This window comes from Saccostrea echinata, unplaced genomic scaffold (assembly GCF_033153115.1).
Source record: "Saccostrea echinata isolate AGI-Se365-2 ecotype Australia unplaced genomic scaffold, CSIRO_AGI_Sech_v1 ptg000025l, whole genome shotgun sequence".
Lineage (NCBI taxonomy): Eukaryota > Metazoa > Mollusca > Bivalvia > Ostreida > Ostreidae > Saccostrea > Saccostrea echinata.
This window is the reverse complement of record NW_026889774.1, coordinates 24,947,709-24,963,274: the sequence shown is the minus strand read 5'-3', so window position 1 is coordinate 24,963,274 and position 15,566 is coordinate 24,947,709. Positions and strand designations below refer to the sequence as shown.

Genomic DNA, 15,566 nt, shown 5'->3' with positions numbered 1-15,566 from the left:
GAGATCCCCCGTCCCACTCACTTTTTTCCAAAGTTACGTAATTTTTAATGTTGAAAATGTTCATTAAAAGGCAGCCCCACCCCCCTTCCCCCACTTCCCCACTTTTTGGTTGCAGTATAATCAAATCAGGATAATGTGATAATGTATGAATAAAAATATGGTTATGAAAAAGATTGGACTCTAACCCCCTCCCCCCACCACCACCACTTCCTCCCCCTCCCCCCCCCCCTTAAAAATACGATTTTCGATTTTGGATTTTTTTTAAAAATTATTTTTCTTGTTTGTCAAAGTAGGTAAGACAAGTTGAATTTTTTTTCTGGCTTCCCCCTTAAAAACTATTATAGAATAGATTATACGTGCCTGGAAAGGGAAAAACATGTACTTTTTAACTGTTATAATTATATACAGTGTAATCATGGTTTGCATTATCGTTTGACTCAGTCCTCATTAGGGATCAAATCGGAATTGAGTTCAGATTGAAAATGTTCATTTAATTAGTTGTTTTGCATGAACAAAATAGTACTAGTATTATTGTCAAATAACATGTCTAGAAAAAGAGGAACCGTCAGTTCGAGAAAGAACGATTTACATGTACTCTTAAACAATTCCTCTTATGTATAAGAGGTGTGTAACATGAGCAAAATAGATGTGTTGTATTCTTTAATATGAACACTGAATGTGTATATTTACTATCATGTTGTAAATTTTGAATTTACTAGGGGGAGGTAAATGCAAAATTTACAACATGATAACTATTATGTTGTAAATTTTGCATTTACCTCCCCCTAGTAAATTCAAAATTTACAACATGATATTACTATCAAACTTCTAAGAGATTAAAGAAGGATATATAATACAAAGAATGGGTTTTTAATTTAAAAGTTTCATTCCGAACGAAGGATATCAAAACAGTCCCTTGAAAAACTAAATTTACTGTAGAAATCAAGAAAATAAACATCATGCACAGAGAAGAAATGCATTATAATAGGTAGGCGATATAAAATAATACTGTATGTAAAAGGTGCAATATTTTAACTGTTTAAAGAAACAGCTATAGGTATCTCCTTACATGTATTTCTCCCCAAAGCCGCACTGGCATCAAATGTTATGTGACAGTGATCTGTGAGATTTGATGAAGAGCCCTGGCATTTTACTGTGTCAAGGTTCAACTTCAATAACCTTGACATCTGAGACATGACCTTGATTCAGTAAGCTTATAGGGAAGTTCGGAAAATTATGACAGAGTTGAACTCCTCTCACAAATATATTTATTTTCGTATGAGATTTCATTAAATTGACTTGAAAATGGAACTTATGTCATATAGGAAATCTTTGGGTCATGAACTGGCCCCGCCGTCACCAACTGATCAACCGTTAATAGTTAAACATACTAACTGTTTGTACAGATTGAGCCAGCTGGTCAGAGAACTTTGACAGACAACCTTGTAAAAGGCAACACGCCTCTCCTATTTTGGCTGTTTGGGGAGATGTAATAAAGATTAGAGAACACAGAAACATCTTCGAAGGTTCAACAGTTCAATACGAATGATAAAAATACCCCTCATTGTGCCCCAACTAGATAAATTTATTCAGTCATGCATTCAATCAACGATTAAATATCCTTGGGAAACATTCTATAAATGTTTACAACTTCACAAATTCTTTCTGAAAGTTCGAAAGGACGTGAATGTTTTCTTTTTCAGTTTGACGTACGACATATTTGGTGAAATTGTAAACCGGAAGTAATAGTGCGAAGAAGATCTTGGAACGGAAGTTTTGATAACACAGTTATCTTTGTGAGAGAAAGGCCCAAAACTTTTCGACAAAATGGTGAATTGTTTAGTAATTACGGCGATTATATGTGTTTTGGTCACAACTGTAGGCACTATTGTGTCTTTTGCGACGCCTAACTGGTTGAACGTAAGAGTTCCAGCAGGCGGACAAAATCAACGAGTTGATGTCTGTGATTGTTCGGCTACAGACTGTGATTGTGGATTATGGCTGAACTGCCGAGGAGGGCCATCTTCTTCAGGCTCACTCAACAACTGTCAATGGTTTTTCGCTAATGAATTTGCAATTGAAAAGAATTTGCCAGGTATTGTTTCGTTTTCATTGTTTTCAATTTACTACATTTACATGTTGAGATCACTAGCAGTTACATGTAATAGAATTTCAGAGAGGTATACACAGAAGCAGAAATTTTAGAAACTTTATATCATTTATTTATAAATTCTGTAGATCCAAGAATGTTCATTAAATCTATTAATTTCCAGCACAGTTACCAAGTTGGATAGATTTTATTACATGTAACTGTTAGTGCAACTTAAATTTCATTTATTGAGTTATGCACAACTGTAGGAATTATTTATGACTATGAGAATTTCAATTATTGGACAGTGTTCAACCTTTAAGCCAAAAAAATTAATGGTCTTGTTTCCTGCTACCCGAACAACCCTATTTTTTTCAGGGTTGGCAAAAAATTGGGAAATACTCATATTTCCCAGGACGGTGGGAAATACTGGTAATTACCGGGAATTACTGGTATTTCCCGGGAAATACTGGGAAATAAGAAATAGCTACAAATTTCATTCATATTGACAAAAATCAAAATTATACTGAATTTATACTGTAGTACCCCTTATTGGCTAAGATATCTACCTGGTATCATTGTCCCTGATTTAAAAAAATTCTGGTTTCCAAGTAATTCATTTGTAAGATTATAAAACAGTATATTCATACACCAGTCATGAGTGTCATCATTTGTTTGATACTTGAGTCAAATGTAGTCTATAAAGGACCATGAAATGAACCCAAAGATCCCAATTGGGTTTTTCATGTAACTAAAAAAAGCTCTAAAAAAATTCTTAAATGTAGAGTATGGTATAAATATCTTTCTATCTTCATTATTGTTACTTTGAGCTTTGCAGCTTATCAGTATATACAATAAGATACAAGCAGATACAGTACAGAAATGGATAATAATATAAAACCTAAAAAGAAGCCTTTCAGTTCTAATCAAGGTAATTATTGCTCAAAACAGGAGCACAAAACTGTCCAGAGCAATTTGTTAAAACAACATGATTGCTTGTAATAACTCCAGTGTTTACAGAAGGATTAAAATGAGTTTGTTTTGTTCTTGGATTTATAATTAATAAACTTAATAATTTAATAATTTTACAAAACTGAAAAGAAATTTGAATTGGAAAACTTCAGTTTTATACAGCCAAGCAGAGAAATGTTTCAGAATGCTTATTGGTATGGGACCTGGAGTAGTGATACATTCTGAATATGTTAAGTTGCAATTTGAAACATACATGTATTCTATATTATTCATGTTCTGTTTTTATGTTAATTTTATTTTTGAATTTTGTATAAGATTGAAAGAATTAATGAAATAAAAATCTTAAACTCTGTATTTCCCAGTATTTCCCAATATTTCCCAGTTTAAAGAAAATTTGTAGTATTTCCCGGGACGGGAAATACTGGTATTTACCTCTGGTAATTCCCACAACTGGTATTTCCCGGCCAACCCTGATTTTTTTGGCACCCGACCCTTAAGTTTTTTTTTAGTTTTGGAAGAAAAAAAATCATGAATTTCCAGAATTTCATCATTCTATCACTGTCATCAGTTCCTGTGTTAACACAAAACAAGCATTTCATGAAATTCTCTGTTTTAAATATGGACTTTCATGAAATACCACTTGAGTTGTGCATCAAAAGACATGAAATTTAATTTTAAAGACAATATTGACCTTTGACATGTTTAATTTGATCTTTTATTAGTTCATATCAAAAAAATTCCATTGGAAAAAAATGAAATAAAAAAAATAAAATAATTTTCCTACCTACCTACCTTATTTTTTTAGGCTGGTAGTAGGAAACAGGACTATTTTTTTGGGCCTTACTATTATAATGATTATACCTTAAAAAAAAACAGAAAAAAAAAACACACACACACACACATACAAAAACACCCCCCAAAAGTTTTTAAAATGCAGAACAATACAGTGGTAGTAGTCAGGTAGCTGAGCTGGTAGAGCATCTGACTAGTGATTCGAAAGGGGGGGGGGTGTGAATCCTTTATGGTCAATCGCATTTTCTCCTCACCGATTTGCATTTGGTGCTGCACCATATCCGCACCATATCCTAAAGTGACAGGTAAAAGACCTGCCTGGGAAGAGCTTGGGTTGGTGCGGAGGCTTAGGCTTTTAAGGAGGAAGGAATGTGGCAGTTGGACAGGTTCGATCGTCAGTGGTCAGATAGCTCAGTTGGTAGAGCACTTGACTTGTGTTTCAGTGAGACTTGTTTCCAATCTCAATCTGGTCTGTTGCATTTTTCATCTCAATGGTTACACAGCTTTAACTGCCATATACTGTTAAACTTTTATCTCTAACACTGATACCTCGAATACAATGGATAATATGTTGAGTGAATCGGAAGTTCCAACCACTTTTCATGCTTATTCTTTAAGTATTTAACCCTTGATGTCTCGAATACTCAGATATCTTGAAGTTTTTTCTCAGTCCAGTCGAGTTCAAGATAATGAGATTTGACTGTACATAATGTAACCTTAACACTTTGACATATTTAATCCATATAATCCAGATAAGAGAATGTGAGAGTTACTTTCTCTTAATGCTGTAAATTTGACCCCATTCTATAATACAAAGCAGTTGCTTGCTGACTCTCAAAATTTGTATTAATATTTGATAATTATATGTTGAATGCTTGATAATTATATGTTGAATGCATTATTAATATCCTTAACCTATAAAACAGTAATAAAAATGCTCCAGGTTTATGGATGCAAGTAAACCTGGGTCTTTCAAAGTCATAAAGAAACATTGAATACCAATATTGAAGTAAATTTTGAAATGCAAGGTTTGTGTATAAATGGTTTTCCCACACAAAAATATCTGCAGTTGTACCATTGTATCATTCAATGCATAGTACATTTGTGTTTGTATCTTTCTCACTGACACAGCCAAAAAAAAAAATAAAAAAATAAAAATGAATGGTAGGTTCTTCCATATAATATAGATGAAAAAATACAGCTTTATGTCAAAACTACTGTGAAAATTCATTATAAAGCGTAAAATGTAATTAATTATAAAAGAGAGGAAAGTTTCACACTCTGTATCTCTGTGTGGGTAACAAAGAGCTTTATCATCATAGAAACTGTTGCTCAGTAAGACTGTGATTCTTGCTTTGAGCTGTGAAGATGGAGAGGATTTTGACCTCTTGTGGGCATGTGACAAAAAACACTCATCAAAATTTTATCTTTCAGTTTGACTCAAAGGCTTTGAGATAAAAGATTTGAAACATTTGATTATTTACAGTTTATTGAATCATTGCTTGATGTTAGAGTTATATCTTTAGTTTTTGCACAAATGTAAAGCAATGAGATGTCATTATTTTCCAAGACTGTTAAATTTTTTGAATAAAATTAGTTCTGTATACCGGTACATTGTGCATTGGATGATTAAAATTCAAAAACAAATACCTCAAGGTGAAATCTGAATTTAAGGTACAGGTAACTGAAGTACATAAATTTGCATTCTTGATTTAGTATTCTGGTAATAATGAGTTATTTTTTTAGGTCACCTGAGTCACTCAGGTGACCTATTGCTATCCATTTTTGTCCGTCGTCGTGCGTCGTCCGTCGTCCGTCGTGCGTCGTGCGTTAACATTTAAACATTTTCAGCTTCTTCTCTGAAACTGCTCAACCAATTTCAACCAATTTTGGCATATAGCATCTGTGGGTGAAGGGGGACAAAAATTGTGAATTTCATGGTCCCTGCCCCCCTGGGGCCTGAGGGGTGGGGCTAAAACCACCAAAATTAATGCAATCTTTAAAAATCTTCTTCTTTACTCCTGGACATCAAGCAGTCAAACTGTTGACATGATTGTAATAAGCATTGAGCCCTCTACCAAAATTGTGAAATTCATGGCCCCAGGGTCAGGGGTTCTGGTGCTAGGGCGGGGCTATATAGATCATATAGTGAAAGTGCATTATTTCTTTGAAAATCTTCTTCTCTACTCCTGGGTATTATTGAAACAAATTGAATACATAGTTATGATAAGCAAGAGTAGCTCTACCAAAATTGTGAAATTCATGGCCCCAGGGTCAGGGGTTCTGGTGCTAGGGTGGGGCTATATAGATCATATAGTGAAAATGCTTTGTTTCTTTGAAAATCTTCTTCTCTACTCCTGGGTATTATTTAAACAAATTAAATACATAGTTATGATAAGCAAGAGTAACTCTAGCAATATTGTGAAATTCATGGCCCCAGGGTCAGGGGTTCTGGTGCTAGGATGGGGTTATATAGATCATATAGTGAAAGTGCATTATTTCTTTGAAAATCTTCTTCTCTACTCCTGGGTATTATTGAAACAAATTGAATACATAGTTATGATAAGCAAGAGTGACTCTACCAAAATTGTGAAATTCATGCCCCAGGGTCAGGGGTTCTGGTGCTAGGGTGGGGCTCTATTTATTATATAGTGAAAATGCATTAATGCTTTAAAAATCTTCTTCTCTACTCCTGGGTATTATTTAAACAAATAAAGTACATTGTTATGATAAGCAAGGATGCCTCTTCCAAAATTGTGATATTCATGGCCCCAGGGACAGGGGTTCTGGTGCTAGGGTGGGGCCATATATATCCTACAGTGAAGGTGAATTATTTCTTTAAAAACCTTCTTCTCTGCCCCTGGGTATTATTTACACAAACTATAATTAGTACATTGTTATGATAAGCAAGGATGCCTCTTCCAAAATTGTGAATTTCATGGCCCAGGGTCAAGGGTTCTGGTGAAAGGGGGGGGGGGGGGGCTCTAATGATTATATATAGTGAAAAAGCAAAATTTCTCTGAAAATATCCTTTTCTGCTTCTGGTTAGAAAGCAAAGAAGCTAAGTGTATAGTTATGATGAGCAAGAGTGCTTTTTCCAGAGTTGTGAATTGCATGACCCCTGGGTCAGATGTGCTGGTGTGAGGATAGGGCTCTTGATAATATAGTGAAAATGCATTAATTCTATTAAATAATCTTGTCTGCTCCTTAGTGTTAAGCAGATAAACAAAGTGATCACTTATGATGAGCAAACTTCTGGTCCCAGGGTGAGAGGCTCTGGTGTTTCTTGATGGGGAGGGGGGGGGCTCTATTGATAATATAATCAATCTGTAGTAAAAATGCATTATTTCTTTAAAAATCTTCTCTGCACCTGGGCATATCAGAGGCAAAAAGAGTAAAAGTTTTAATAAGGAAGGGTATTTTTACCAGATTTTTGAACATCTGGACTATTTGGTCAAGTGTTCTGGTCCCAGCTAGGGCTCTATTAATTTGTAATCTACTGAGAGGAATTATTCCCCTTTGCCATTTACTTTTGATAATTAATCACTGTAAATAATGTACTTGAAAGGTTAATAGAATAAGAGAATTATGCAAGAATTTTTATTGTATAATACAAAAAGTACTTTCATAGTTTTAATGATCAAGTAGACTTGTAAGTAATAGATAAATAAAAATGAGACAAAAATAACTTGTCTTATTAAATGTTCATCAAAGACCAAGAGAGGCCAATGTAAAAGATTTCAACAAGGAATTAAGATAGTACAGAAGCACTGATAGTTTGTTAATTTACTGTATGGTGATAATGTCAAATGGGGAACATATTAGAACCTAATTTATGAACTGTAAATGAATGGTAGACTCATTACTTTTTTGATCCTGATCACTCTATTTTTCTTGCTTTTGGGCAACAAAGCTTCACCTTTCAGTTCATTTTATACTCTATGGATTCTCTAAATTGTTGTGTTGTACTCAGGTGACCGTTAAGGCCCTTGGGCCTCTTGTTTTTTATGTGTGACACAATCTAAAATGAAATGATTGATGTTCAGAGAGCAGTATGTTTACAGCTTTTGAAACTAGTTGTTTTTTTTTAATCCTGTGAAGTAACTGTTTAACAAATTCCACACATTTTGATATATTTATAAACAAAGCAGTTAAGCACATAAGTAATATTCATGATATTGTCAAAAACTTACTCAAGTAGAAATATGAATTTCAAGAGCTCTTATGAACAGTCGAATTAGAACATTTGCATGTTCTCTCATCTGATGTACCTCAAGACAAATAAAAAAGAACTATCTTCAGTGTGTACATCCATTTTCAATTATAATGAGCCTCTAAGCTAAGAGTTAGACTAAGCAGTTGGGGAAGTAATTATATTTTACAGCTGTGTGGCAGGGTCTTCATCATAAGTATCAACAGAGCAAATACACAAGCAGTGTTAGCACAGATCAATGTCATAAATCTATCTTGTATGTTTCTAAATTGTATACACCAGTAAATGAAAAAAATCTCTGATTAATGCATTCCATATGAACTTGGAATATTTTGTTTTATATTATATACATGGTATTTCTTAGAAGTTGCTAATGTGTGTAGATTTTTGTTGCCAATAATTGTGAATTTTTGACCTTGTAGACTGGTTCAAGGCTGTCCAGGGATTGATGTCATGTGCTGTAGCCAGCTCCATGCTGTCTCTTCTGATTGGTCTGTTCTCTCTTTGTTGGGCCTGTAAGGGATGTAACCCATACCAAGCAACTGGAGCCTTTGCCAATCTTACATGTATGTATTATGGTGTATATTTGATAAACCCTTTTGTCTCTGGAAGACTAATGGTTCTTGTGTCAGACCCACTTCTTTGTTTTTGTCTTCTCCCCCTACTTGCTACTCAGTATGCCCAGGTGTGACAAAGTTTTAAAGATGTCATCATAATGATTTTATGTTTATGAATTGAATGAGAGAAATATTCCATACAGATAATAAATCAGTGATATAATATTCATATTTCACCAGCAGAGAGATTGGATGATTAAAGAGAGATTTATATAAAATTAATTTCAAATTAAAGAAAAATGTGGTAAATGTTTTTAAGATAAATATTAATATTTACAAGTCTAAAGATAATTCAATGTCACAGTTTTGGATATTTTTATGTCTTACATAAAACCATGATGATACATTCCAGTGTATGGGAGTGTTAATTACTTATGATTAAACCAGAGGTAACTGCCACCTATTCTGTACAAGTTGTTTATACATTGACTACATGTATATAAAAATACAAGACACATTGGGATTATTCTGTTTTAAGTTATGAATATACAACATCAAGTACTCAAATATAACTGAAAGTTATCAGACACAGGTATTTTCACCTAACTTTTGATAAATGTAATTAATTTCAAATTTAATGAAATAAAATAAAATTATTTTTAAATAAATAAACACCAAACATTTTTGTGTTAATGCTTGGATAACTTGCTGAGGAAACACCAGTGTAAAAGACTGATAACAAGTAAATCTGGAATTTCAAAGCTAATTACATTTGTACTAAATGATAAATGTATCAGCATATCTGGGATAGCATGTCTACTTCATTTCTAGATTAAAACAGACTGAGAAACACTGAACTGCTAAAAGTGAATTTGAAAGTAGGAGGAAGTTTCTATGACACATTAAACTACATTGAATTCACAATTAAGGGAGAGGCATTGTAAGAAATTGAAAAGACTAGGAAGAAGGAAAAAATGTTCTTTAATGAATTTATTTTGATGTACATGTTGCTATGAAAAGGAGCATACAGTAAAACCTATCATGATTTTCCAAAGAACCAACAGGAAGTAATGCATCGTAAATACACATCAATATTGATTACAGTTTATACTTTTGCTTAAGAAAAATTTCAACTCTAAAATAAAATGCCAAAAAATGAACTTTTTGTATAGGACATTTTATCAGGTATATTAAAAATGAAAATCTGTATTTCAACTTCATCTTTTTTGGAGTGCCTTATTTTTAAATAGAAGAGGATTCCCCTTTTAAAGTAGAATGTGTGGAACATTTAAAAGCTTTAAATGTACTTTAGAGTACATGTATTTCGGAAGACCTTTTAAATGGGATGCAGTGTATGTTTGCTTTATGAACAGCTGAAAGAGGCTACTCCATTTAAAAAAAAAAAGATTATCTAAGCTAAATTTAGGATAACCCTTCACATGCAACCTTTGGAGAAGATTTTACAGTGATAAAAATTTAAGAGCTATCTGAGAAATTCTATTGCACAATCTTTCTGCTGAGAGATCTGGAGTTTGGCAGCAGGGAAAAATCATTCTGTTTCAGAAGAAAGCTTCAATAATTCAAAACTCATGTCAGAAGCTCTTCAGTTGCCATTATTCACATGCATGCCATTTTCTTTGTTGCATATTCAAAAAAAAAAATTCTGATAGCTATACATACAGCAAAATCTTTGTAAAAAAAATGAGACATGTTTTGGAAACATTTATAAATGCAAATGAGACATGTTTTTATGCATCCATAATAAAAGATTTGGAGGCATACAGTTTTTGGATTGTTCGTTTTTCTGTCTGCCTGTCCCTTGGACTGTTCATCTGTTTGTTTTTTGTCAGCTAGCAAAAACGTTAACGTTTGAATGGTTGGTGCTAGAACTTTTATACTTCATTTATGAATTCCTTGTGACAAGGCCTTTCTTTGGGTATCAACAAATCTGACCTCTTGACACTGACCCTGAAGTTCAACCAACTTTTGCAAAATTTTACCAAACATTAACCTTTGCCATAACCTGTGAACAGTTGGAGCTAGAGTTTTCATATATCACAGGTGCATTTCATATGACCAGACCTTTCTTTCTGTACCAACATTTTTGACCTCTTGACTTTGACCTTTGAGTTTGAACTACATCTGAAAAACTTTAATCTTGGCCATAACTTTTAAACATTGGATGCAAGGGCTTTTATATATCACAGTAGTACATGTGTCTTTCCTTTGGGTACCAACATGTTTGACCTTGACTTTTGAGTTGATCAATGTTTGAAAAACTTTAGTTTTGACAGTGGGTGCTAGCTATTGAAAAACTTTAGTTTTGACAGTGGGTGCTAGCTAGGACTTTCATATATGACATGTGTACATTATATTCCTTGTGACAAGATTTTTTTTTTTTTTGGTACCAACATTTTTGACCTCATAATTTTGACCTTTGAGTTTGGAGTACATTTTGAAAAATAACTTAAATCTTGTCTATAACAAAGTTATATCTTGTCTATAACTTTTGAATAGTTGGTGCTAGGGCTTTCATATTTCACTTATATATTCCTTGTGACATAGTGGCATATGCTTAAATTTGAACACACCTAACTAGGACACTAAGCAGTAATAATGAACCGTTAGCTAAAACTTGGTTGTACTTTTTAATTGAAATGATCTATAATTTATTTTCATGCTTTAAAAAAAATTCACAACATTTCCAAAAGATTTAATAGTTATCATCCATCACATTGTCTAGTGATGGTCGAATATTTTAACATTCACACAAGGAATTGCTTACATCTAGAAGTTGGAGAATCATAAAGTAGGCAATAAAAAGTGCTTACATGGTTGAAATGCTGTAATGTTTAATTGACGACAGGTAACAATTGAGTTCTTAGTGTTTTACTGCCCCACCTGAGAGGCACCTGGAGGGGACTTAGTTTTACACCTTTCTAATGATCAACAAGACATATATGTCCAATTAATGGCACATGGTGACAATAGTAGATGAAGAACCATTACTTTATGTTACATGTATGTGTGTAATAATTGCCTTGATTTTGCAGATATAGCATATAGAAAAAAAAATCTCCATTCAGAAAGTGTGAAAAAAATTTGTGTTCAATAAATATCCTGTCACCCCTCCTCAAAGCAGCTTTATTTTTTCAAATGAATCAAGTTTGCTATAAAGGGCCAGCACATATACCTGCCTGGCATTGGCTGCATATTGATGAAATTGGAAATGTAATTAAAGCTTTAAAAAGGTCTGTGTTCTCATTTAGTATAACAATGCAAACACGATTTAGGAATTTGTGTAAAAGAATGTGATATCCACATATTGTAAAGGATACTAATTAATTCCACCCATCCATGTTTTAGGCAAATCAGGATGAGAGTCTAAACATTAAGTTTATGTGGCCTTACATTTTTTTCAATTTTGATGAAATGATCATGGTGATGCCGCAGAACTATATATATATATATGAATCATCATAATATACATAATATCAGGATAAATTTTCTTTAAAATATATTTCTAAAACAAATATTTATCCTTGTTTTACAGTTCTTCTGCTGGCGGTGGCCATTTCACTATTTGGAGCAGAGGCTTACCTCAGAAACAAGGCTGAGGTGTTTACAGCAAAGGACCGCGGCACTGAGACCATACTCCTGTTTGGCTGGAGCTTCTGGGTAGCCGTAGGGTCCACAGCACTGTCGCTTATTGCCAGTATACTCTACTTCTGTGTGGGCAGAAATGAGGAGGAATTTAACTAATGAGGTCATTTTGTGCAGTGGGTGGTTGGGGAGTTGACTTTATATTTACTTAAGTTGCCTGTAAACACATCTGCAGTAGAACTTTTTCTAAACCAGGTATACATCATACCTGCTTTGAAAAAATTGTTTTAGTGAACAACAACAGAAATAATTTCTATGGTCATCAATTGTATTCAAAGGTCAGTGGACAAAATATGTTGGAACCACTGGTACAATGTACATGTACTTAATTTTTTTTTTCTTTATTTTTGATTGCAAAATAGGATTTTCAAAAAAGACTAAACTGTGTAATTTGTCATGGTTAAGGAATGACCTATTGAAGCTTGAACATTTAAGATATTCTTTTTGTTATACAATGTTATGAGTAATAGCAGCAATACATGTATGTGTGTATATATTTTGCACAAACCAATACTTACATTTATAACACACTTGCAATTGTATATGAATTTTGAATATTGTGAGTATATTTGACAAAATAATCATTTTGTTTTGTATTTGTTTCCGTGCAATGTGGCTAAATAAGTATAAATTGGTGCAGATGTACTGCCAGGTGATTCATATGCCTTGTATCATATTAAAAACTGAAAACCTTATCAAAAACTATGCATTTGAAGAAAAAACAGCAGTCATTTTGAGAAGCCTTTGTTTCATTTTATCTGCATATAGGCAATTTAGATATATTCTCCACAAAATTATTTTTTTTTACACATGAAACATCAAATTTTTTCGAACATATCAAGCTGTTGTAAAAGTAAGTGCCTTACTGTTGTGAAAACTGATATGTTGTAAAATTTGCAAGATATATCACTCCTTGACAAGGTTGTTTACATTTAATTCGAGATTGTAATGAATTGTATTTATTGTACATAGTTTCTGTCAGTGTACCATTTGTGGTTGTGACCCAGACATTTTTTTTTAATGATTTGATTTAAAAACATTTTTTGTTTATATTATAAATAACATGAATTTATACTCGGATTCTGATTTTAATGTACAAGTTTCAGTCATGCTTTGTATGTAAGATCACTCATAAGTGAAGGGTAATTTTAGAAAGCTAGTTTTAAACATTTTGAATGTGCCAAAACTTTGTACAGGAAAACTTACATTATGATTAATAGAGATTTCAGTGAACAAACTTCAAGGCAGATAACTCTAACAAATAAAATAACTCTTCTGTTATAAAATTATCGATACTCATAGATTTTTTTTTTTTTTTTGTTTTAAATCAGCAACTTCAAAATTATATGAAGCTTTGAAAAGTCTGAATTTAAATTTTTATGTAATTGTTATTATATATTCAACATTTATTATTATTTAACATAGCTCTATCTATATAACTAAAAATCATCTAGTCACAAAAGCTTTATAAACTGATATTGTTGAAATACTTTAAAATAATTGAGGTACTGGTATGCTCTGACACAACTGTGTGGCTCTTTTCCCTTTCAAGTTAAGTGCCTTTTTCAGTGAAATGTTTAAGAGGAAACACTTTTCAAAAAAATAAATAAATAAATAAATAAATAGATAAAATAAAATTTTGTATCCTTTTTTTGTACTTTTGCCATTGTATTTTATATTAAAGAGATTACTCATTATATATATACAGGAGCTTTATGAAAGAAAATTTGCAACAGTAATAACTTACATGTATAAAAAATATTCATTTTAATAGAATACTTTGTGCAATTGCCTGTTATTTGTAGCATGTAAATATTTTTTTTACATTTAATAGATAATTAAATAACCACACCTCTCAATTTACTATGGACATTGCAAGGAAGATAAATACAGTTGAACTTCTGTATCTTGAAGATCAATATCTCAAATACCATGGTTATGTTGAAGTGAGTTGGAATTTCCAACCACTTAATGTATCTGAACCTCAATATCTGGAATCTCAGATATCTCTGGGGTTTTTTTTGGCCTCATCAAGTTCTAGATAAAGAGGTTTGACTGTATTAATTTAGAAGAAAAAGACAATGTTTGTATTCTGTTTTAATTGCCTGTCAGTTGGAAGATTAGATCTTGATATAAACTTGTCCTTTGAATAATATGCAAGATTTTGTAAATTTCATTATTGTGTGTTGTCATTGGTTCATGAAATGTAAATGTTTTATTGGTGCTGCTCACTTTGATGTCCATGTAGTTTTGTTCACTAGAATTGAGAATGTTTGAGTGGAAATTTTGTATGTCTGTGAAAATCTCACTTTGATATTTTTATTTATTTGTGTATTTTTTTTTATTGTAGGAAAGATCACTTTTCAGTTATGCATTTATTCAGTTTTCCCATGATTACCAGGTAATTCCTGGATGATGGATCATATAGTTTTATATGTACATGTAATATTGAAATGCTGAATATACGTACTGAGACATATCATGCAGTAATGAAACAGCTGTCTTCCAGATTAATGAGTATTCATTTATCTTTTTATCCTTATACACATCTGATTATAATTTTTTTTCCAGACTTTTGAAGCTTGTGTTTTTTTTTTATTATCTTTTTTTTTATATCAAATAACATAAATTCTCCTTTTTTCAATTTTTTACATTCAGAATGTTCATCATTTATAATATTGACAATAGTAAGTTTATCGCTGATTGGGCACAATGATTTAAGTGTAGCATTCTGAAAAAAAGACTTTTTTACCCACATTTGATGAAGGGATGAATGGAATCCTAATGATTTCTCTTATATTTTTTACTTTCTTAAAACAAACTGCTGATCTTAATGGGGTCACAGTCTTTTGCTCAGGATATGTGTGGATGTCTGTCTGTGTGCCTAAATTTATTGTGTCTGTACTTTTGTTTACATTTTATTAACACAGGCATACTAGCTCATAAAACACCCAGACTATGTGTTAAGCATTTAAGAATTTGTATTTATTTTATGTACCCATTTTAGCCTTTGTCACTGATTTTCTGTTATTTGTTAACAAGTATACCTGAATGTTTTAGACATCACATAAGTATGAATATTATACAAATTCATTATTGTAGCTGATCATTTACACAATAATGGTTATGGTAGATTTGTAGTATAGAATAAAAGTGTCCATCATTTTCTCTTTGTATTCTTTTTATTTCTATGAAAATCTTTGTAATACAATTTATCAGCTGTTCTAAGCAGAGATTGTTGAACGTTGCATCTACATTGCACCATGACAGATGCTATTAA

The 15,566-nt window shown here is 32.4% G+C and overlaps 3 protein-coding genes across 5 annotated transcripts in view; 2 read left to right on the top strand and 1 right to left on the bottom strand.

Annotated features, from left to right (window-relative positions):
* LOC133192256 (A disintegrin and metalloproteinase with thrombospondin motifs adt-2-like) overlaps window positions 1-15,566 on the bottom strand; it is a 435,058-nt gene that overhangs the window by 341,736 nt on the left and 77,756 nt on the right. The gene's annotated exons all lie outside the window — the stretch shown is intronic.
* The window catches only part of LOC133192258 (tubulin-specific chaperone cofactor E-like protein), a 479,266-nt gene that overhangs the window by 438,135 nt on the left and 25,565 nt on the right, over window positions 1-15,566 (top strand). The gene's annotated exons all lie outside the window — the stretch shown is intronic.
* Window positions 1,618-15,454, top strand: LOC133192250 (uncharacterized). The gene is made up of 3 exons (XM_061328240.1): window positions 1,618-2,095; window positions 8,489-8,632; window positions 12,177-15,454. Exons 1-3 carry the CDS (start codon window positions 1,828-1,830, stop codon window positions 12,383-12,385), a joined length of 621 nt encoding a protein of 206 aa, XP_061184224.1. The 5' UTR covers window positions 1,618-1,827; the 3' UTR covers window positions 12,386-15,454.

What these genes read in the sequence shown, in the direction of transcription:
- LOC133192250 (XM_061328240.1), top strand. Translation starts at nt 1,828, where the DNA reads ATGGTGAATTGTTTAGTAATTACGGCGATTATATGTGTTTTGGTCACA. An exon ending in AATTGAAAAGAATTTGCCAG is followed by an intron (nt 2,096 to 8,488) that starts GTATTGTTTCGT and finishes TTGACCTTGTAG; the next exon opens with ACTGGTTCAAGGCTGTCCAG. An exon ending in AGCCTTTGCCAATCTTACAT is followed by an intron (nt 8,633 to 12,176) that starts GTATGTATTATG and finishes CTTGTTTTACAG; the next exon opens with TTCTTCTGCTGGCGGTGGCC.